Source organism: Geotrypetes seraphini, chromosome 12 (assembly GCF_902459505.1).
Source record: "Geotrypetes seraphini chromosome 12, aGeoSer1.1, whole genome shotgun sequence".
Lineage (NCBI taxonomy): Eukaryota > Metazoa > Chordata > Amphibia > Gymnophiona > Dermophiidae > Geotrypetes > Geotrypetes seraphini.
The window spans coordinates 3,300,763-3,323,944 of record NC_047095.1 but is presented as its reverse complement, the minus strand read 5'-3'; the positions used below and the strand labels follow the sequence as shown (position 1 = coordinate 3,323,944).

At 43.5% G+C, this 23,182-nt stretch overlaps 1 protein-coding gene across 1 annotated transcript in view; it reads left to right on the top strand.

The window, feature by feature from the left end:
• The first annotated feature begins 1,010 nt into the window (after positions 1 to 1,010).
• Positions 1,011 to 23,182, top strand: part of ASPM (assembly factor for spindle microtubules) — a 222,198-nt gene continuing 200,026 nt past the window's right edge. The window contains exons 1-3 of the mRNA XM_033916408.1: positions 1,011 to 1,565; positions 10,206 to 10,346; positions 18,190 to 19,735. Of these exons, the coding sequence (XP_033772299.1) occupies positions 1,293 to 1,565; positions 10,206 to 10,346; positions 18,190 to 19,735 (1,960 nt within the window). The 5' untranslated portion in view covers positions 1,011 to 1,292. The remainder of the gene's footprint in view (positions 1,566 to 10,205; positions 10,347 to 18,189; positions 19,736 to 23,182) is intronic.

The window sequence follows — 23,182 nt, the reverse complement described above, 5'->3', positions numbered from 1 at the left end:
AAATTTATAAACAAAGCCCTGCCAGCTGAACATCTCTTTCTCTAGTTCAGCAGCCAGAACTTTGATTTATAAGAAAGGAATAAGCTAAATATTGCATATAAACTAAGGCTTATATGGATGCTTCGGGGATGGTGACAGGGCGGTGAATGAGATGGCAGTGGCGGTGACGGGGCGGTGAAAGGGATGGCGGTGACGGTGATGGGGCGGTGAAGGGAACGGCGGTGATGGGACGGTGCAGAGGATGGTGGGCCGGGGACGGTGCAGTGACGGGGACAGATTTTTTCCCCGTGTCATTCTCTAGTTCTGTGAGCACCTTATCGACAATTCCAGGTGGACACCCTGAGCCATATGTGCGCTGTCCAGCACATAGGAACATGGACATTGGTCACATAGGAGACATCTAAGTAGAGCAGAATTTAACATCTCTGCAACTTTATTTCTCATTGCAATAAGAATATAAGTTAAAACCGAAGTTAATACCTCTGCGATTTTATTTCTCACTGCACTAACGCAATAAATCACTCTTAGCATTACCCTTCTCCTACACTTCCAATTCCAGACTTCGTTCCTTTCATCTAGCTGCCCCCTATGCCTGGAATAAATTACCCGAGTTTGTTCGTCAAGCCCCTTCCCTTGTTTAAAAACACTGAAAACCCATTTTTTTATATTGCTTTCAATCCTTAACCGTACTCTGCCCTCCAACCCATCCTGCTGATTAACCGTTCCCTCGATTGTATCCAAGACATCCTGTTTGTCTGTCTTGCCTGTTTAAATTGTAAGCTCTTTCGAGCAGGGACTGTTTTCTTACTCTTTTTGACTCTGTGCAGCGCTGCCTGCATCTGGTAGCGCTATAGAAATAATGAATAGTAGTAGTAACGTGGTAAGGACCCAGACCCGACCGCCATGCCGTCTCTCCAAAAGCAGGGCAGCTTTAAATAAAACAACGTTTTCTGATTGGTTAACTACGCTTGCGTAAAAGCGATTGGTTGAAGGTTGAGTCGCGTGCGTTTACGGATTGGTTGAGCGTTGTGGTTTGAATAGCTAGAGGAGCTGTTTGTCCGCCGGTGATAGTGATGCAATTTTGGATTTTCTGCATCTGTTTTCTAGCGAGACCTTAGTAGTCCTTTCCTGTATCTCCGTTTTTTAGGACGTACGAAACAAGAAAAGGGTAGGCTGAGAAGAGGAATTTGGTCATCGGAAAGCGGCGTCGGCTTGCTCTCGTAGGGTATTCCACGGTGTCTAAGGGTGAGCCGCTGCCATGCAGGAGAACGCCTTACTGAAGTGAGGTGGCGATGTCGTCTCTCAGGCAATTTGGCGCCGCTCTGGGGTTCAGCCCCGACTCCCCTCGCCAGAACGGCGGAGGGCGAGAGTCAGCGTGCCCGAGGCTGATTCTCAGTCACTTTTGCCGGCCGCCCTTTGTCACTTTTGGTACCGTCAAAGTTGGCTCTTTTAAAACCGTGCTGCTGGCTGTAGAGAATCCGCACTCCGAGTCGGCTGAGGTCCTAATCGACAAGTGTCCTACTCATAAAGGCTTCAGCCTGGAACAGAGGAAGCTGGTGCTGCAGGTGAGTACGAGACATCCCGCTGCCCTAGTCTAGCTGTCGCTTCCTGGGGGCTTTTGTGTGCTGCTGTTTCTTGCTCAGGTGCTTGGACAGCTACTGCTCCACCGGTTCTTTGCTTTTGCAAATCCAAGGCGCATTATTACATATTATATAAATGTGTCAACTTATGCTTTTTGGTTGCTTGGGTTTGGAAAATTATATCTGCAGTATTTCATGTTAAGGAGCCATTATCTTTAAAGATTGTAATATTTGGAACTTTAGCTTGGCCAACAACTTTTACTCCTGGTGGAATTCTGCATGACTGCGCAATGCAGAATTTCTGCAGAATTGCCCAGTCGCCCAGAATTCCCTTTTCCCTGCACAAAATCTTTGACCATTTTCGGGTTGCGGTATAGGCAGCATTTGAGAATCGCTGGCTAGACCACGACCCAGAGAAGCAAGCCTTAGAGCAGTGTGTTGCAAACCTTTTGAACTGCTGGCACACTAATCTTGGGGCTGCGGGCTGGAGGGCACCCAGAAATGCATGGATGTTGACATGATGACATCATGCGCATGCACAAATGTTCTCCAGCTGTAGCCTTGAGCCTCCTATTACCACCAGTGAGGGAAAGGAGCAAACACGCAGGTGCTGGCTGGCTGACTACAGGATGTACCTCTAGCTGCGAGAGGCACATCCTGTACGCAGTCAGCCGGCTCCTCTCCTTGCCGGCATCTCGGGGCACGCCTGGAATTCTCCGGGGCACATTAGCGTGCTTAGGCACATAGTTTGCAACAAACTGCCTTAAAGCAGTGTTTCTCAACTTCAAGCCAAGTACCCCCTAAGTCGGACACCTGCCCCAGATCTGCCCGGGCTCTGCCCTAGACCCCACTCCCATAATAATAGTACTAATTGTAATGCAATTTCTTTCATCCATTTTTTCATATACACACAATATAATCTTATTAATACATAATGGTAACCTCAAAATTAAAAAAAACAAAGTACACTGTATGCAGAGAAAATGTTAATTATCATTTATATTCGTGGGTTTTTTTTTCAAAGATGTCAAGGCAGATGACTTTAAAATATGCAATGTCATTTCAGTAACAGCTCTAGAAAAAAACAGAAAATATAGTGCAAAATATAGACAGCAGATATAAATTCTCAAAACAGACACATTTTGATCACTAAATTGAAAATAAAATAATTTTTCCTACCTTTGTTGGCTGGTGATTTCATGAGTCTCTGGTTGCACTTCCTTCTCACTGCATCCAATATTTCTTTCTTTCTGCCTCCTGCACACTTCCTTTCCTACAGACCTCATTCCTTCCCCAACCAACATCTCTCTCTCTCTCTCTGTCCCTCCATGAGTCCAACATTTCTCCCTGTCTCATCCCCTGGATCAGCTGCAGCATTTTTCCACCACGGCCCATCAGCCCCATGCCCATTTCTCCTTTTCTCACCCCTCTCCAGCACTATGCCACATCTCTCCCTCCATCACTATGTCCAATATTCCTCCCCCTTTGCATCCCCTTCAATCTGTCCCTCTGTTCCCTCTCCACCACCATATCCAACATTTCTCCCTCTCATCCTTCTCTTCCCCATACATCTCTACCTCTCTCTATACCCAATTTTCCTCTCTCTTCCATCCATATGTGCCACCATCTCTTTCACTCACACACTCATGCCCAACAATTCTCCCTTTCTATTCCCTCCCTCCTATGTCCCAAGTTAGTGCTCCCTTCTGTGTCCCATGTTCATGCCACCTCCCTTCCTTCTGAGTCGAGTTTGTGCCCCCTCCCTGCCTTTCAGCCATTGTCCCAGATTTGTTTGTGCCTCTCCAATGCACCCAAGCGCTTCTTCCCCCCCCCCCCCCCCGCTCATACTAGAAAGATCATGTCCCCTTATTCAAGCCGCACTTGTTCCATCTGCCTTCAGCAGCTTGTTGGGGGGGGGAAGCGCAGGCAGTGATTCACACGTTGCATGTGGCTGACCCACAAGCTTTCCCTCAGACTTCAGCTCTGACTTCAGAGAAAGTTTCTGGGTCAGCTTCGTGCAGTGCGTGAACTGCTGCCTGCTGTGCGTTCCCCCCTCCCCCCTACAAGCCACTGAAGGCAGAACGAGCAAGTGCGGCAAGTAGGTAACTGGGACCCGGAAAGCTTTCCCTGTGTGTCGGCTTCAGGAGGGAGGGAGGGCAGGCAGGGATCCCTGGCAGCAGCTTCAGTGGGTGGGGTGGGCAGCAAGGGGGGATCCACAGCAGCGGCAGCACAGCTTCAACGGACAGGTGGGCAGGTAATAGTCTCCACGGCAGCTATGCCACTTACCCCCCAAGGGTACGCATACCGCATGTTCAGATACACTGCCATAGAGTTTAGATGAGTAAAGGAAGTAAAATTGAAGGGTGAGAGGAAAGAAAGTTGGTGGTACGGGGAAGGGGTGAGAGGAAGAATAGTTGGTGGCATGGGGTGGGGGGAGGAGGGGTGAAAGGAAGGAAAGTTGGGGGGAGAGAGATTGGATTCAGAGCAGAATGGAGAGATGCCTGGAAATGGGAGTGAGGGAAGAGAATAGGAGAAATGCTGGACCATGCGGGAGGATGCAATAGGAAAGAGATAGGGAGATGTTGGACTACGACAGTGGGGAGAGAAGAAAGAGAGCAGATGCTGGACTGTAATGGTGGAGAAACGAAGACTCTGAGAATGGTATAACCCTGAGGGGTAGGAGAGGGTAGCAAGGAAAGGGATGAGAGGATAGATATAACAGAGGGTAGAAATATGGAGGTACATTGAAGATGAAAGGGAATGAAGGGCTGAGGAAGAAATAAGATGGGTAATGGGAGAGAAGATGAAGATTTAATAGGTAACTGAAAGTGAAAAAGAGAAGTAAGAAAGAGGCAGAAAAGTTAAAAAGGAATGATCAATATATCTGAGGCAGGTATAGCGAGGGAATAGACAGGAGGGAGTAGAAAAGACAAATAGATAGCAGCCACTTGAAGAAGAATTAGTAGATGATAGGAAAACAGAAAAAAGAAACAAACCAACATGGTGGGAAAATATCCAGACAATGAAGGTAGAAGCAAAACATTTTATTTTAAATGGAATATGGTTAATAATTAGCAAAACCATTGTTTAAATGTTGTGAAATTTGCAGAATTAATAATTTTTGGCACAGAATTTTGATATTTTTTGTGCAGACTTTTTGCACAGAATTCTGCCAGGAGTAAACTTTGGACCAAACTGCATATTCTTTTGGCAATTGCCATAAAGACAATTCTATCTACTTGGAAGAACAGTTCCTTCCTAAATGTCCACTTATGTCCACCTGTGGTATTCTGTTTTATAAGTTCATAAATTTGAGTTATTGCTCGCTGATAAGATGGGAACATCTGCAATGTATTAAAAGTCTGGTCTAGTTTAGATAAATATATGTCAAACAATAGTGGTAATAGTTCTGTTGTTAAGGATTTGTTTTGATTTTATATATGATTATGTCTTTGTGTATTATTGTATTTTTTAAATAATTAACCCCCTCCTCTACAAAGCCACGCTAGCATTTTTAGCTCCGGCCGCAGCAATGACAGATCGGACTCTCATAGGAGCTGTTACCATGGTGGCTGGCGCTAAAAATGCTAGCGTGGCTTATAAAATTTCAAGGATGCTTGCTTGAAATAATTGAATGTTACTTTTGAGAGTTCAATCCAGAAAATCATAAAGAAAATCTGCCTTTTGTCAATTATGTGAAAGTATTCATGTTTATAATGGTTGCCTCAAGGGAAAACAAAACAAGCAGTTAAATGTAATATTTGAATTTAGAGTATGCCTTTTGATTGGCAGCTCAAGGTGAGTTTAATGTGCAGTAGTTAGGTTTTACAACCCACAAGGACAGGAAAATAACTAAGAGAATTATTCATGATGTAAGTTGTGCTTCACCAAAATTTTCTAGCACAGTTTAGAAATTGTACTAAAAGATACATGAAATTGCTGACCTGCTGTTGGTGATGTAATCTGTCGATAAAATCATCTGTAATACCTGAAGATTGGAGGGTGGCCAATAATAACGCCGATATCTAAAAAGGGCTCCAGGGGAGATCCGGGAAATTATAGACCAGTAAGCCTGACTTCTGTACTGGGCAAAATGGTGGAAACAATTATAAAAAATAAAATTGTGGAACACATAGCCAAATGTGATTTAATGAGACAGTCAGCACGGGTTCAGCCGAGCGAGATTTACCTCATCAATTTGCTTGACTTCTTTGCAGGTGTGAATCGGTTGATGTAGTGTTTCTAGATTTTCAGAAAGTTTTTGATAAAGTTCCTCATGAGAGGCTCATGAGAAAATTAGAGTCATGGGATAGGTGGCAAAGTTCAGTTGTGGATTAGGAGTTGGTTATCAGATAGAAAACAGAGGGTAGGGTTAAATGGTCATTTTTCTCAATGGAGTTGAGTAAATAGTGGAGTGCCGCAGGGGTCTGTACTGGGACCAGTGCTATTTAACTTATTTATAAATAATCTGGAAATTAGAACGACGAGTGAGGTGATTGAATTTGCAGGTGACACTAAACTGTTCAAAGTTGTTAAAACGCATACGGATTGTGAGAAATTGGCAGATGAAGTTTAATGTGGACAAATGCAAACTGATGCACATTGGGAAGAATAACCTGAATCACAGTTACCGGAAGCTAGGGTCCACCTTGGGGGGTTAGTGCCCAAAAAAAAGGATCTGAGTGTCATCGTAGACAATATGATGAAACCTTCCACCCAATGTGGCGGTGGCAAAAAAAGCAAACAGGATGCTAGAAATTATTAAAAAGGGATGGTTAACAAGACTAAGAATGTTATAATGTCCATGGTGCGACCTCATCTGGAATATTACGTTCATTTCTAGTCTCTTTATCTCAAGAAAGATATGGTGGCGCTAGAAAAGGTTCAAAGAAGAACGACCAAGATGATAAAGGGGATGCAACTCCTCTCGTATGAGGAAAGACTAAAAAGGTTAGGGCTCTTCAGCTTTGAAAAGAGATGGCTGAGAGGAGATATGATTGAAGTCTACAAAATCTTGAGTGGAGTAGAATGGGTACAAGTGTATCGATTTTTCCACTCCATCAAAAATGACAAAGACTAGGGGACACTCGAAGTTACAATAGGAGGAAATTTTTTTTCACTCGGAGAATAGTTAAGCTCTGGAATTTGTTGTGGTAAGAACGGATAACATAGCTGGTTTTAAGAAAGGTTTGGACAATTTCCTGGAGGAAAAGTCCTTAGTCTGTTATTGAGAAAGACATGGAGGAAGCCACAGCTTGCCCTGGATCAGTAGCATGGAATATTGCTACTCTTTGGGTTTTGGCCAGGTATTAGTGACCTGGATTGGCCACCGTGAGAACAGGCTTCTAGGCTTGATGGACCATTGGTCTGACCCAGTAAGGCTATTTTTATGTTCTTAACAATTGACTTATACGATAATATTGCACAAGGGGCTGGTAATTCTGGTCGCACCAGACTAGCCGAGGCATCAGTGGTATGTAGATCTGTTCAGTCTTAAAAAGGACCAGGGTCTCGGACTACCCTGTTATTCAAAGTTACTCTCTTAGGGCCCAGTTGCTCAGGAGGATGTGGAGCGCTTTGGTCATAGGCATGGCTCTTGAGTGCATGGCCTTAGTGCGCAATGGCTATTCGGAAGTGGTCATTGCCACTTTCCTGAAGTCCAAGAAGCAGACATTAGCCGCTTATGCAATGGCCTGGAAATTCTTCCAAGGCTGGTGTGCACAGAAGAATGAGGACCCGATCATAGCTCCAATTTCTTTGGTGACGCCAAAGACTGTAACAACTATAGAACAATTGCTTTAATTCACACGCTAGCAAAATATTCTTGAAAATAATACAACAAAAGTTGCAACCATATGTGGAGCAAGAATTACCTGAAGTTAAGGCTGGTTTTAGAAAAGGTTGAGGAACCAGAGATGATATTGTCAATGTTAGATGGATACTGAGAAGAGTAGAGAATATCAAAAAGCCTGTATATTTTTGCTTCATTGATTGTAGCAAAGCTTTTGATTGTGTAGATAATGATAAATTATGGAGAACTCTACAGTAGTACAAATGGGAATACCAAAATACATAATTTTGCTTATAAAGAGCCTCTCCGAAAATCAAGCAGCTGCAGTGAGAAGTTTTCGATAAAACGTGGTGTCAGACAAGGGGTCATCTTATCACCATACCTGTTTAACTTTTACGGTGAAGCCATTTTTAGAAAAGCAAATTTGGTAGAAAAATGTGTCCGTTTTTAAAGTTGGTGGCCGAAACATAAACAACCTGCATTATGCAAATGACACAACACTCATTTCCATCAGTAAAGAAGATATGCTGTATCTACTGAAGAAAGTCAAACTGAAAGTTTATATGAGTAAACTGGGATTAGAACTGAACATAAGATGAAGATCATGAATACGGAAAATGATTAAGATTTTGAAGATGATAGGTTAGAAGTTGTAAAGAGTTTTAATCTCTTGAGTTTCTTCGTAAGTGAGGAAGCAACTAGTAGTGAAGAAATGCGCTATAGAATGGCATTTTGTTGCTCTATAATAAAGCCATTTTGTTGCTCTATAATGAAGGCAAGGAAATAACACTAAAAACAAAGATCAGACTTGTCCATGCACTTATTTTCTCAGTGGTTAGTTATGGATATGAAAGTTGGACAAGGAGGGCGGCAGTGTGCAGAGCCTGGGAGGGAGGGTGCAGAGTCTGACGGGGGAGGGAAAGAAGGGTGCTGGGTGCAGAGTCTGACAGGGGATGGAGGGAAGGAAGGAAGGAAGGGGGCTGGGTGCAATGCCTGACAGGGGAGGGAGGGATGGGTGTTGGGTGCAGTGCCTGACAGGAAGGGAGCTGGGTGCAGTGCCTGACAGGGAAGGAGGGAGGGAAGGAAGGGTGCTTGGTGCAGAGCCTGACAGGGGAGGGAGAGAGGGAAGGAAGGGTGCTGGGTGCAGAGTCTCACAGGGGAAGGAAGGAAAGGGGCTGGGTGCAATGCCTGACAGGGGAGGGAGAGAAGAGTGCTGGGTGCAGAGCCTGACAGGGCAGGGCACTTGAATATTAAGCCGTCCGGCTTATATTGGAGTCAACCATTTTTTATTTTTTTATTATTATTATTATTTTTTCTCCTTTATGGGGGGAAAGGGAGTCTCGACTTAAGTTCGGATCAACTTATATTCGAGTATATACGGTAATCATTACTTGTTTCACTCTAGCTGCTTCAAGAGGTGATACTCTGCCACCCTCTCTCAAGCAGCTTTTCTCCTGACTGCTTCAAGGGTAGTGTCAGTTAAAAAGGCATTTTAAACATCTCGCCAGTGCCTCCCTCTTATTTGGGCACCTTTGAGAATTGTTTAGGTGCATGGCACCATATTACAATAGTTCTATGTACCCATGGGCACTCCCCCTTGTTTGCCTATTCACTAACATGTTGACAATGATATGCTGCTCCTGGTGCTTTAAGCCTTCATTTTTCCTGGCTTCCTCCTATTTGACCAAGCAGTAGTGCTGCTTTATACATTCTACTTTTGTTAATTTCAGTGGTGGTGCACTTGGCTTGTGTATGCTACTCTTGGTAATGCCAGTCTGAGTTACATATGTTCTCCAGGGACCTGCACTGGACTTCAGTAGCACATAATACTGAATGCTGCCTTGCAGATGAAAGGCATGAAAATATGGTGCCTAGTTTGGAAGAGCCACTGGAAGGGCGGAGGAGCTGTCACTGCAGCAGAATCTAGGCTTAAGGAAAGGAAGGAGAGAGTAAAGTCAATGCAGTGGCACCTGACCTACCACTGCTCTGTTTTCTTACTGACTCCTGGGCTGACCTGACCGAGATGAAGACACAGTGGCAGCACAATCTGGCCTGTTCTTCATGCTTACCTCCACCAACCCAGCACTTCCAAAACATGTCTCCTGGGCTGGCACAGATAGGTTGTTTAGGTTCCAGCTCTTTTCCCCACTTATGTGCAAACACTTGTGTGTCTCTTGCAATGTTCAGGATGCATTTGGGGGATACACAAATGAATATACTCAGCAAGATAGTACCTTTGCTACAGTGAAGCATGCTTAAGATTCATCCCTTGATTCATAAAATTGGCATCTAGGTTTACAAGAAGAAATTTGCTTTCTTGTACTTGATTATACAGAGATTCAGATAATAGCATCATTATTTACCCCTGTTGTGATAGTACTGTATTGGGATATTTGCTCAGAATAGTTTCCTAAGTGATTAAAAAAAGATTTTTATATGAAATGCGGAGATTGTTATATTAAAAATACCTCCAAACCACAAAGTGTTCATTAGAGAAGGTTGAAATGTGGTGAAATAAATTTCTAAGGGCCTGTCTTATAAAGCTTTAGTAGCGAATACCAACCAGTGCAGTAAATGCAGTGAAACTCATTCAATTCCTATGGGCTTTGGTACATTTGCCATGGGAGAATCGCTACTGCAGTTTTGTAAAAGGAGCCCTAAATGATGTAATATTTTTAAGTGTTTTTGGTTAGCAGATGTTAAATATGGAGTTTTGAATTAATTATGCACATCCCTTTCATTCCTGTGGATGGTCCTTATGTAAGAATGAATGAATGCTACCGATGGAATATATCTTTACTATTTCTTTTAATTGAACATTTTTTTTTTTATAGCCTACAGAAACACAGTTTATTTTAATAAAATGGACACCTTTAGACGATGGCCGAGTCCGGGAATTGATGACTTTTGTTGTCAATGGCCTTGTGAAACACCAAGCTGTTCTTCTAGGTAGAGCTGAACAGACAAAGACAAAGGTACGTTTATGTTGTAAATGCACATAAAGAAACTATAGTCCTATCTTTGATTTTATTTATTAAAGATGAGACACTAAAGATGAGACGGGGCAATTCCCAATAGAGAGAAAGAGGATAATACCCCTTATTTGTAAAATTCCATCCCTTCAATTGGGTGTGGCATCTAATTACAGACCCGTGGATTCTGTCCTCATGGTCAAGGTTATGGAGGGTTTGGTAGTGGCACAGTTAAATATTTGGAATAACTTAACATCTTTCATTATTCTCAGTCAGTCCTTAGGAGTGAATACATTATAGAGACTGTAATGGACACCTTACTTTCTGAGATCAGGAAGGAAACTAGTGTAGGAAGGAGGGTTTTCCTGATGCAATTTGACACATCTAATGTGCTTGATTTAGTGGACCATGATATTCTGTTGTCTATCCTGTATTTTTGAAGTACGTAGAACTTAGGTGAAAATGAAAAGGTATCTGTATGGAACCCTGTATGTGGGGCTCCACAGGGTTCCCCACTTTCCCCAATATTTCATATAGTGATATCGTCTTTGAGGAAGAAACACGCTGAATGTGGTTTTCACTCCCTGATATATGCAGATGACAACAATATACATTCCAGGCCAATTGGGTTTTCAGGATAGCCCTAATGAATATGCATGAAGCACATTTGCATGCCTGTCACTTCCATTAAATGCAAATCTCTCTCATGCATATTCATTAGGGCTAGCCTGAAAATCCGATTGGCCTGGTGGTCCTCCAGTACAGGGTTGGAAACCACTGCTTTATATAGTTCATAGTGCCCAAAAAAGACTCGGAAGAATGAACACTAATCCTGGATTTGAAGTCAGTCAATGAGGCCTTGAAGCTGCCACACTTCCGCATGGAGACTGTTCGGTCTGTCATTGCGGCAGCCACACCAGGGGAGTTTCTTGCATCCTAGGATTTAATTGAAGCCTACCTCCGTATTCTGATTTATCCAGCTCACAGGAGATTTTTGAGATTCCATATGCTGGGGAGATACTGTCAGTTCTCTGCCCTTCCTTTCGGGCTATCAATGGCACCGTGCACCTTCATCAAGGTAATTGTGGCAGTAGCAGCCCTTCTCCAAAAGAAGGGAATTTAAGTTCATCCCTATTTGAACGATTGGCTGATCAGGCTCCCGTCGAAGATGGAAGAAGAGAATTCAGTGACTCAAGTTGTCCAGCTGTTGCAGGACCTGGGGTGGATCATCAACTTCCGCAAGAGTCATTTAGAACTAGTTTAACAATTGGAGCACTTTGGGACTATGCTTCAACACGGCAGAAGGCTGGGTCTTTCTTCCTGAGCCACACAAATGGAAGCTTATGAAACAGATCTCAGACTTCTTGATGCCAGTATCTATGGTATAGCGCTATCTCCAGATACTTGGTTCCATCACAGCAACCATAGAAGTGGTCCCTTGGGCGAGGGCTCAAATGCATCCCCTCCAGTATGCTCTGTTGTCCCACTGGTCCCCATGGATGGATTCACTCCAGAAGCCACTGGAATGAATGGTAGAAGCTTGGCGGTGCTTACGTTAGTGGCAGAGACTGGAGAGTCTGGCAAGAGGCGTGTCACTCTGCATCTCCTCTTGGGTGATTTTGATGACTGATGACGGAGGTGATCAGTGGAGTGCCGCAAGGCTCGGTCTTGGGCCCGATCCTGTTCAACATCTTTATAAGAGACTTGGCTGAAGGGCTTCGAGGTAAAATAACGTTATTCGCAGATGACGCCAAACTATGCAATGTAGTAGACAGGAGTGCAACGGTAAAAAACTCAATGTCCGACAATATGACGCACGACCTACTCCTACTGGAGCGCTGGTCTAGGATCTGGCAACTAGGTTTCAATGCCAAAAAATGCAAAGTCATGCACCTTGGCAGCCAAAATCCATGCAAAAGTTACACCCTTATTGGCGAGATCTTAGCAAGGACTGTAGCAGAACGGGACTTAGGGGTGATCATCAGTGAAGACATGAAGACTGCCAATCAAGTGGAGCAGGCTTCATCAAAGGCTAGACAAATCATAGGGTGTATACGTAGGGGTTTCGTCAGCCGTAAGCCTGAAGTCATTATGCCATTGTATAGATCCATGGTGAGACCCCATCTGGAAAACTGTGTACAATTCTGGAGGCCTCATTACCGCAAAGATGTGCTGAGACTGGAGTCGGTCCAGCGAATGGCCACCAGGATGGTCTCGGGACTCAAGGACCTCCCGTACGAGGAACGGCTGGATAAGTTGCGGCTATACTCACTCGAGGAACGCAGAGAGAGGGGAGACATGATCGAGACGTTCAAATATCTCACGGGCCGTATCGAGGTGGAAGAAGATATCTTCTTTTTCAAAGGTCCCACGGCTACAAGAGGGCATCCGTGGAAAATCAGGGGAGGGAAGCTGCACGGTGACACCAGGAAGTACTTTTTCATCGAGAGAGTGGTTGATCGCTGGAATAGTCTTCCACTTCAGGTGATCGAGGACAGCAGCGTGCCTGATTTTAAGACAAAATGGGATCGTCACATGGGATCTCTTCACAGAGAAAGGTAGGGGAGGGTCATTAAGGTGGGCAGACTAGATGGGCCGTGGCCCTTATCTGCCGTCTATTTCTATGTTTCTATGGCTGGGGAGCATATTGTTGCAGGCTTGTAGCCTAAGGTCGATGGACTCTCGCAGAAGTGGTTCATAAACTGTCTGGAACTACGCGCCATTTGACTCACCTTGCAAACTCTGGAGAAACACCTGGAACGCAAAGCGATCAGGGTGTTTCTCAGACAATGCCATGATGGTGGTTTGTCAATTGACAGGGAGGCTCTACTGTGCCTGGAGACCGAGCTGCTATTCATTTGGGCAGAGATCCATCTGCAAGCAATATCAGCGGCACATGTAGCAGGGGTAGACAATGTGCAAGTTGACTATCTCAGAAGGAAGAACTTAGACCCGGGGCTGCGGTCACTGTCCCAGAGGGCATTTGACTGCATAGTGTGATGCTGGGGACATCCGATGCTCAACCTCATGATGTTGGCGGACAACAAAAAAGTGGCTCAATTTTTTTTTTTTCCTCCCAGCAGGAGAGCCAAACCAGGAAGTGATGGTTTAGACACTCTGGTCCAAGCTTGGCTGACAGAAGGCCTGTTGTATGTGTTTCCCCCATGGACCATGATAGACCGGGTCTTCGTCAGATAGTGAACCATCCCAGACGGGTGATCCTAGTTGCTCTGGATTGTCTGTGTAGGCCATGGTACAGGGACTTGGTGTACCTGCAAAGAGACAAAGGTCTCAGTCTACCAGTGCACATGGATCTCTTGTCTCAGGGTCCAGTTCCCTTAGAGAATCTGGAATGCTTTGGTTTTGTGGCATGGCTCTTGAGCGCGCAGCCGTAGTGCAGAATGCTATTTGGATGTGGTTATTGCTATCCTCCTTAGAGCAAAAAGACTAGCAACAGTCGTGGCTTATGCTGAGGCCTGGAGGTTGTTTGAACAGTGGTGAATAAATGATCAGGTGTTGGTGGTTTTTGGCTCTTTTGCAGTCCGGTCTAGAAAAGGGGCTTGCAGTAGGATCCCTTTTAGTGCAAAAGTTGTGGGTCTCTCATGTTTTCAGAACCTGAGTGGAAAAGGGTCCCTTGGCCTTGTATCTGGATATAATCTGATTTTTGAAGGGGGCGCTCAGGTTGAGACTTCTAGTAAGGCGGTCATTTCCCACATGGAACCTTAACATTGTCCTGAATGAACTCAGGAAGGTATCCTTTCAGCCTTTACTGGAGGCATTTCTTCTGAATCTAACAGTGAAAACAGTTTTTCTGGTAGTCAGTGAGAAGAGTCTCAGAGATACAGGCACTTTCATGCAGGAAACCATTCCATTGGTTTACAGAAGTGGGAGTTTCTCTCTGTACAGTCCCTTCATTTTTGCCGAAGGTCATGTCATCTTTCTATATCAATCAAGAAGTTTGGTTACCTGCCTTCCAAACCATGGGTTCCAAGAGGAAGGACAAAGTGTTGGAATTTGTTGGATGTACAGAGAAGTCTTCTTCGATACTTGGAAGTAACCAATGACTTTCGTCTTTCAGATCATCGGTATAGCGAGACTAGGCAGGCCGATCTAATGTCACCATCTCCAGATGGATTTGTATAGCGTACATTGGTTGTGGAAAACGGCTACCATTTGCCTTGAGAGCACACTCTCTACTAAAAGTGTGGTGTCTTCATGGGCGGAGACGAGGGCAATTCCTCGGAAGAGATATGTAGAGCTCTTCATACATTTACAAAGTTTTATAGGGTGGATGTGGCAGCGAGAGAGGATATTGTTCTTGGGTCCTTGGTGTTAAAGGCAGGCTCATCTGCCCTGCCCTAAACTCAGGAGACTGCTTTGGCACGTCACCTACTATCAGGACTCATACTCTAGTCCTAGGAAAATATGCTCAGCCTCGTTTTCAAATCTGGCAGCAAATAGATAGAATGACTTGCAAATATGATAAGATATTGGATAAAATTACTTGATATTTTTATACCTCTCAAACAGGTGTATTTTAAACAATTTCTGGTATGTACTATAATTTATCTGATCTTAATTAGATTTTATTTCATGGGAATGCTCAGTTCTTTTTAATTTTTGTTAGCCACACTGAACTCAAGAGGAGAGTGTGGGATACAAATGTCTTAATGTAATGTACTTTATTGGCTTCAGTAGAAAATGGGAATTTGCAATAAAATAAAACCACACAGCTATAAAATTGTCCTAAGTCCAGTGTATGTCGTAGCTATTTTTGGTGTCAGCTGACAAAGCCAATCTGTACAATGTGGTGTGGAATAAATATTGGACCAAGAGGCAACTATTTGTGTAATTGTTTATGAATCAAGTTGTTTATGACATGGCTAAGCATTTACTTCATTAATGTTATTGAGCACTGTTGCTCATCAGTAATTTTCCTATTTGAAATAAATTGTGATAACTTCAGCATTTGAGAATAGTGATATTGCAAGACTGTTATAGATCATCCCTCTTGATATTGAAATACTGGACACGCACAAAAGGAGGAGGTAAAGTAAGCATCAGCGAAACATTCTCCATCTTTAATTTTTTACATTCTTGATTTCTATTCAAATAATTCATTCTAATATTTTTAAACATCTGTTTTCTAATTTTGACTTGTGTATAATTGTGGACTTTGTCACCATACTATTTTTTTTTCTTATCCAAAGAGGTTAAATCACTATTAGTAAATAGAAACATAGAATATGACAGCAGAAAAAGGCCACGGCCCATCAAGTCTGCCCACTCTAATGACCCTCCCCCCTAAGTTCTTCCTTGAAGTGATCCCGTGTGCTTATCCCATTTTTTCTTAAAATCTAGCATGCTGCTGGCTTCAATTACCTGCAGTGGAAAATCATTCCAATGATCAACCACCCTTTCGGTGAAGAAATACTTCCTGATGTCTCTATGAAATCTCCCACCCCTGATTTTCAACGGGTGCCCTCTTGTTGCCGTAGGTCCTTTAAGGAAAAAGATATCTTCTTCTACCTCAATACGGCCCGTGACATATTTTAACGTCTCAATCATGTCTCCCTTCTCTCTGCGTTCCTCGAGTGAGTAGAGCTGTAACTCACCTAGCCGTTCCTCATACGAGATATCCTTGAGTCCTGAGCCCATCCTGGTGGCCATTCGCTGAACTGACTCAATTCTCAGCACATCTTTTTGTTAATGTGGTCTCCAGAATTGTACACAATGTTCCAGATGAGGTCTCACATGGATCTGTACAACGGCATTATAACTTCGGGCTTCCGGCTGACAAAACTTCTTCGGATACAACCCATCATTTGTCTAGCCTTGGATGAAGCTTTCTCCACTTGATTGGCAGTCTTCATATCTTCGCTAATAATCACTCCTAAGTCCCGTTCTGCTGTAGTTCTTGCTAAGGTCTCACCATTTAGGGTGTAAGTTCTGCATGGATTTCTGCTGCCACACTTTTTGGCATTAAAACTTAGTTGCCAAGTTGTGGACCAATGTTCCAGTAAGAGTAGGTCCTGTGCCATACTGTCGGGCACTGTGCTTTTGCCTACTATGTTGCATAGTTTAGCGTCATTGGCGAATAATGTAATTTTACCTCGAAGCTCCTGAGCCAGGTCCCTTATGAAGATATTAAATAGGATCTGACCCAAGTCTGAGCCCTGCGGCACTCCACTGATCACTTCCAACGTTTTGGAGAGAGTACCATTTACCACCACCCTCTGAAATCTACCTCTGAGCCAGCCTTTAGCCCATGCAATCAGTGTTTCTCCCAATCCCAACGAACTCATCTTGCTCAATAACCTGCAGTGTGGGACACTATCAAAAGCCTTACTGTCTTTTACTGAAACTACCAGGTACCTGAATGTACACTGTTTTGATAGCTTTTTGGGCTGGTAGGTGGTACATAAGAAATTAAATAGGGGTGCTGAATGTATGTGCAGTTAAATATTTTAGTAATCCTTGGATTAAGATAGCAATAGATTAATGAAAGCTTTTCTTGTTAAATATGTTCTTAGTACTGCCCCGTGCAGAGCTGTGATCAGAAATGGACTGCTGCAAGTTCCTGGGGCAGTCTCATGAGACTGAGAATTTGCAAGATTGTTGCAGGAACTCCTAACAGTCATTTCTGATCATGGCTCTGCATGGGGCAGGAGTGTAGTAAGATCGCTTCTGCCCCGCTTCACCGCTAGACTACCCAGGTTCAAAGGTATGTTGAAGAGGGGTCCGGGAGATAGGAGGGAAGTGGGGTGGATAATAGTTGGCCGCAATAGAGTAAAATCGCTCCTGTTCTGGCTCACCACTGGACCGCCAGGGCTTAAGGCAGGTCCGCGGGAGGCCTGCAACGGGTCCGGGAGGCGGGGTGGTTAACATTTGGCTGTGACAGGACACAGGGAATGATCGCTTGTGTCCCGGCTCACTGCTGAACCACCAGAGCTTAAGGGAAACCTGCATTGGGCATCAGGGTTTGGGTGTAGAGCTGAGCAAGAAGAGAGGGAAGGAGGGCTGGGTACAAGGCAGGGCAATTGAATATTACACCACCACCCCGCTTATATTCAAGTGAACCTCGATTTGCGAGCGCCTCCCTCCCCCCCCCCCCGCTGCCATCGGGCACACCCCCTCCCCACCCCCGCCGCAACCTGAAGTCCCCTAGAGCCCTCTTCTTACTTTAATGTAGCACCGGCATGTCGGCCTCCTCTTCTGTGCTGGCCTTGAGCATGTGCGCATGCTCAAGGCTTGCGAGTTCACGTTCTCTCCGAGATTCTCGGAGAACGTGAACTCGCAGGCCTTGAGCATGCGCACATCCTCAAGGCCAGCACAGAAGAGGAGGCCGACATGCTGGTGCTACATTAAAGTAAGAAGAGGGCTCTGGGGGACTTAGGTTGCGGCAGGGGGGTGCCCGATCACGGCGGGTGGGGGGGTATCGGATCGCGGGGGGGGAGGGTGTCGGATCGCGGGGCCTTCGGGGGGAGCAATGCTGGTTCTCGTGGGGGGGTGGAGCAGCGCTGCTGGCCTCGGTGGGGGGGTGGGAAAGTATCAAAGTGAGTGTCCATTATTTCCTATGGGGAAACTCGCTTTGATAAACGAGCATTTTGGATTACGAGCATGCTCCTGGAACGGATTATGCTCGTAATCCAAGGTACCACTGTATATGGTAATTAAAAACCAATATGAGTGTCTTTTAGGTGATCATTACTTTTTAATTTTGGTTGTGAAATAAATGTGGTTTTAGTTGTTCTATTCTCCTCCTTTGAACTTTAATTTTTAAAATTTTAGGCAAATTTATTGCAAGTTGTCTGACATTTCTAATTCTTTTAAAATTTGTTTTCAGAAGCGTCTATGGGATGTCATTGAAAAGAAACACAATTCAGGAGGAATTAATTTTACAAGAGCCAAGAAAAAAGAACTGAATATTAAAAACACTAAAACGTTTTGTGTTTCTGGGAAAATGAATAATTTTAGATCATACAAAATTAGAAGCCCTCTACAGTCCTGTGAAAATTTGACCACAGCTGGAGAGAACCTGTCTCCTCCAAAGCATTCCATAGCCAGCACTGAGAAGAAAGGATTATCATCCATTGACCCTCAAGGATACCATAGTACTACTACACATGCATCAGAAGTTTTGAAGAAATCAAAATCATACTCTGTTCTTTGTACATCTGAACATGAATCTTTGCAAAATATTATTTCTGTATCCACTATTCATAAAGATTTTAACTATGGTGAGGCTGAAAAAACTACTAGTATCCAGAGACTAGATAATACATTTTTATTGCCAATAATTTCTGTCAAAAAGGAGGGTCACGCTGCATGTACTTCAGATTCTATTGGTTGGATAACTACAAGCCCTGCTTTTTGTACAGCTGCATGTTGTAAATCAGTTGAAGAGATCACTTGCATCAAAAATCAACATCTTAATTTTGATGATGAGACTACTTGTATCAAGAGCTGTGTTGATGGACGAGGAACAGTACATTGTACAAGTGAAAGATCTGATGGTAGAACTTTAAATAGTATGCATTTACCTGTTGATACATCGGACCCAGAACCAATATTAAATAATTCATTGAGCCAAAGGAAGATTTTAAGTCCAGATTCTTTTGTAAATAACAGTTATAACCCAGATAATGACATGAAGCTTCCACATAAACCTATTTCACCAGATCAATTTGTGAAAGATAACTACTTCCTTGTACAATCTGTTACACCTCAGCAATTACATGAGTCCTTATCTGCATCACCTCTTACTTATAATTTGGTTTCATCTGTTTCAAATTCTTTTCCAGTACAGAAGAACAGTAAAACACATGCTAGTTTTGAAAAGCTGGAGCCAGTGAAATCTCAATTAACTTATTGTATTAAACAAAAACACAGTTTTCCCCACTCTGAAATTCAGAATGACTTACCAGTAAATAGTGAACAGTTCAAAAGACCTCCTGTTCTTCTTGCAACAGTTACCAAAAATAGATCTGTTATTGGAGAGAGATCAGAAATTTGTAAGCCGAAATGTAGAAGATACCTTGGCACTGCTTTAACAGAATCTAAAAGTACTGCATCTAAGCACTCAAAGTCGGTGATTACTTTTAATGATCCTCCAATAATTGATTCCATTTCTAATGAAACTGGAGTTCAGGAAGGTGAAAATCGAACAAAAGATGAATTCAGAATAACTACCCTTAGCAGAAAAAGGAAAAGTTCAGAATATATAGGAGAGATTGCTTCCGATATCAAACCTGATCAGTACATGAAATTTTCTTATACTTCCAAAACAATCACTGAGCCTTGCATGGAGACAAAGAAGCTGAATAATAAAAAATTGTGTTCTGCTGGGCTTCTAACTAATAGGGAAAAACAAACGCTCAGAAAGAAGTTTGGTAAGAATGGCAATTACTATTAATATTCAATATGGCTTTTAGTTTTGGTTGTAATATTCATTAGCAAAGTCTCAAATAAGCTTTTAAGGATTTTATCCTTTCCAAATGTTTCTTACATGTTTTATATAGACTGTTGTATAGTGTATGGCTGCACAGTAATAAGATATAACATCTGTAGGCTGATGTATTTTGTGAAAGATACGCTATGCTAAAGTAAGAGATTATTTATTTGGAACAAATTTTGAAGTTAAGGTAGTTGTTTCCATGCTTAATTTTCCCAATGTTTGATTCAAGTATGTTATCTAGTCAAACTGCATAAAAATTATTTTGGAGACTTTTATACAAGTAGAAACCTTTTTAGTAAGTTGGAAAATTGCTTTCACTCCCAATTGCAGGTGAAAGTACACATGCTGTTTTATAGCATTCATTATTCTTAGCTACAGTTCTTCAGAGCTGTGACTTAGGTGGCTTTGGAATATAATGTATTGTACATGATATTTTCTGAGTTTTTACCTGCAAATGTTTTGGGTACTTTGTAATCATGACATTTTTTTTGCATATTTTTTCTTTGAAAATTAGGTGTAAAGCATGTGTGAATATTGCATATAAGTACAGTGTTCTCCCTAAGGCATTTTAGTTGCATTTAGTGTGCCACAAAAAACATTTGCTCCGTTTAGTGTGCCGGAGTTTTAAAAGTTTGAGAGACGCTGCTCTATACCATTTGAAAGAGGGCAAATATCTAATTATTCACTTCTAGAATTGGATACTTCTTAAATTTAATAAAAAATTGTGGAACAAGTGTCAAACCTTAAGAAAGGCAGTCATATTGAGCACAGTTCTTCAACCGCCAATCCACGGACCGGTGCCGGTCCGCAGAAAATTCTTGCCGGTCCATGCAGGGCCGGCGAGTTCGACGCCGTTAAATTTCCTGCCCTGGAAATCTTGTGCTCTGTTCGGGCGATCAAGACAGGCTGCCGACGTCTGGCATTCCCTCTGTGAGTCTCGCCTATGCGGAAACAGGAAGTTGGAACAAAATAGGCGGGACTCAGAGAGGAAAGGTCCCGACGTCGGCAGCCTGTCTTGATCGCTGCCCCTGCCGAGTCGCCGAAGAGGGCCGCGGGGAAGCTACAAGTAGAAGGGAAATGGTCAGTGTGTGCAGGGGGGTCAGCATGTGGATTGGGGCCATCAGCAGCGTCTGTGCTGAGAGTCTGTCCACATGCAGGATGCGGTGGGTAGGGGCCTCTGGCTCGTTTTGGGCGGCAGGGCCTGTGGTGCAAAGCTGTTTTTGCCGGCTTGGGGGGGGGTCGCGAATGTGCAGGGCACAGCAGGAGTAAGATCATGGGGAGCCTTCAACAGTGGCTGTCTCCTCTCCTAGCAGCTCTGTACTTACCAGGGCAGTGATTCACTTTGGAAACTTTCCCTTTCCTCAGAGGCGGCAACGGACCCAAGGCTGCCTAAGGAAATCACTGCTGCAGGCAAGTACTGAGAGCTGCTGGAAGGAGAGGAAGCCACTGTTGGAGGCTGGGAAGCTGCTGGATAAAGGGAGAGCTGCTACTGCACCTGGAGGGAGGTAGAAAAAGAGATGCTGCTGGGAGGGGAGAAGGAAAAAAGGAAGGAAACAGCCGGCAGGGAGATTAGAGGAGGGAAAGGGATCAGGGTGGAATGGAGAGATCAGATGAGGGAAAGGGGAGAGACAGGAATGAGAAAGTAGAGAGAGATTGATGCTGGAAAGGGGTCAGCAGAGAAATGAGAGAGAGATAAAGATGCTAGATCTGGTGAAGGAGAGATAAAAATGAAGAAAGCAGTGAAGCTGGAATGAATGATGTAAAAAGGAGAGAGGAAGCACAGGCTGGATGGAAAGGGGAGAGGGGCATAGAAAAAAGTCAGATACATATGGAAGGGGGAGAGGGCAGACAGTGGATGGAACGGGCAGACGCTGGAAGGAAAAGAGTGAAAAGAAGATGAAAGCAGAAACCACAAAAGGTAGAAAAAAATAATTTTATTTCTATTTTATCATTACAATATATCAGATTTGAAATATATATCCTGCTAGAGACATAACTGAGGACTGCAAAGCCTAACACTATTCCTGTCATGTGTGACTGCCGTATTCTGTTAGCATGATATTTCTGTGTAGCATTCTGTAATAATTTGGCTTGTTCAGTTTTCTTGATAGTAGAGGGGATATATGTGAAGGGGAGGGGAGACAGGGGTTTTGTTGGTCCTTGCTCTGAATATTTATATTTATAAAATGACAATTGTACAGAATATTGTTTCTTTTTATATTTTAATAAAATGCGTTCAATATAAAATCATAACTGAGGCTTGTGCAGATGGGATCAGATGGTTTGTGGAGACCGAGCTTGCGGAGACGGGGCGGAAATGTGTGTTTTTATTTCGGTCTTAGTAGTTTGCCAGTCCACAAAATAATTCTTTTATTTCTGCCGGTCCAAGGGTGTAAAAAGGTTGAAAAACACTCATATTGAGCATTGAAAAATAACTAATAATAATTAACTAATACAATAGTACACATTTAGGGCTCCTTTTACTAAGCTGCAATAGCAGTTTTACCGTGCGCTTAGCTCGCGCAGAATTGCCGCACGTGCTAGACGCTAACGCCAGCATTGAGCTGGCGTTAGTTCTAGTTGTGTAGCATGGCAATTCTGCACGCGCTAAAATGCTATTGCAGCTTAGTAAAAGGAGCCCTTAATTTTCCTACCATCAAATTTCTCCGTCCCGCCCCACCTGGCTACTTTTTCATGCCACCCGGCTGGAAAAAATTTCTGGGGAGAACACTGTAAGTAGGAGGTTTGGAAATTTGTCTCTAAATGCTAATTTATACATTTGAGGCTCATTTTCAAAGCACTTTAGACACACAAAAGTACTATAGATTTCTATAGCACTTTGTGTGTCTAAGTGCTCTGAAAATGAGCCCCATGGTGACTCAAATAGTTGGTTTTTTTTTAATTTATAATATTTTTCAATAACTATATACAAGTATCCATTTCTTAAAGAAATTTCTGTTACTTCCCTTCCAGATTCCCAAACCACAGTCCGGTTGTTGCAGAATTCACATCTTTTTAGAACACATGGTGCACTCCCCCTAGTGGTAGAAAGAGTTTCAATTTCTGTAAGCTGTCTGAGCAGAAGTCTTTTGCAGTTTCACTGATTCTTTTTTATTTTTTCACTTAAACTTCATTTCTTGGTGGCTTCATGCCTTGAGACCCCTCCCCGGTGGTCCGTTGTCAGGGAAAAGAATGCAGTCCTGCAGAGCTGGACTTCAGCTTCAAAGAAAACTCTAGTGGATCTGTGTAGCCAGCCTGCTGTGTGCCACCTTCTGGAAGTACCCGGGGTCCCTCCCATGGAGTTTGCTGGCCGGTGACCCCATAGTCATGGGTTTCTAGAGCAGGCTGTGAGTGTGTCTGGACAGAAACCCACCCGGGTTTC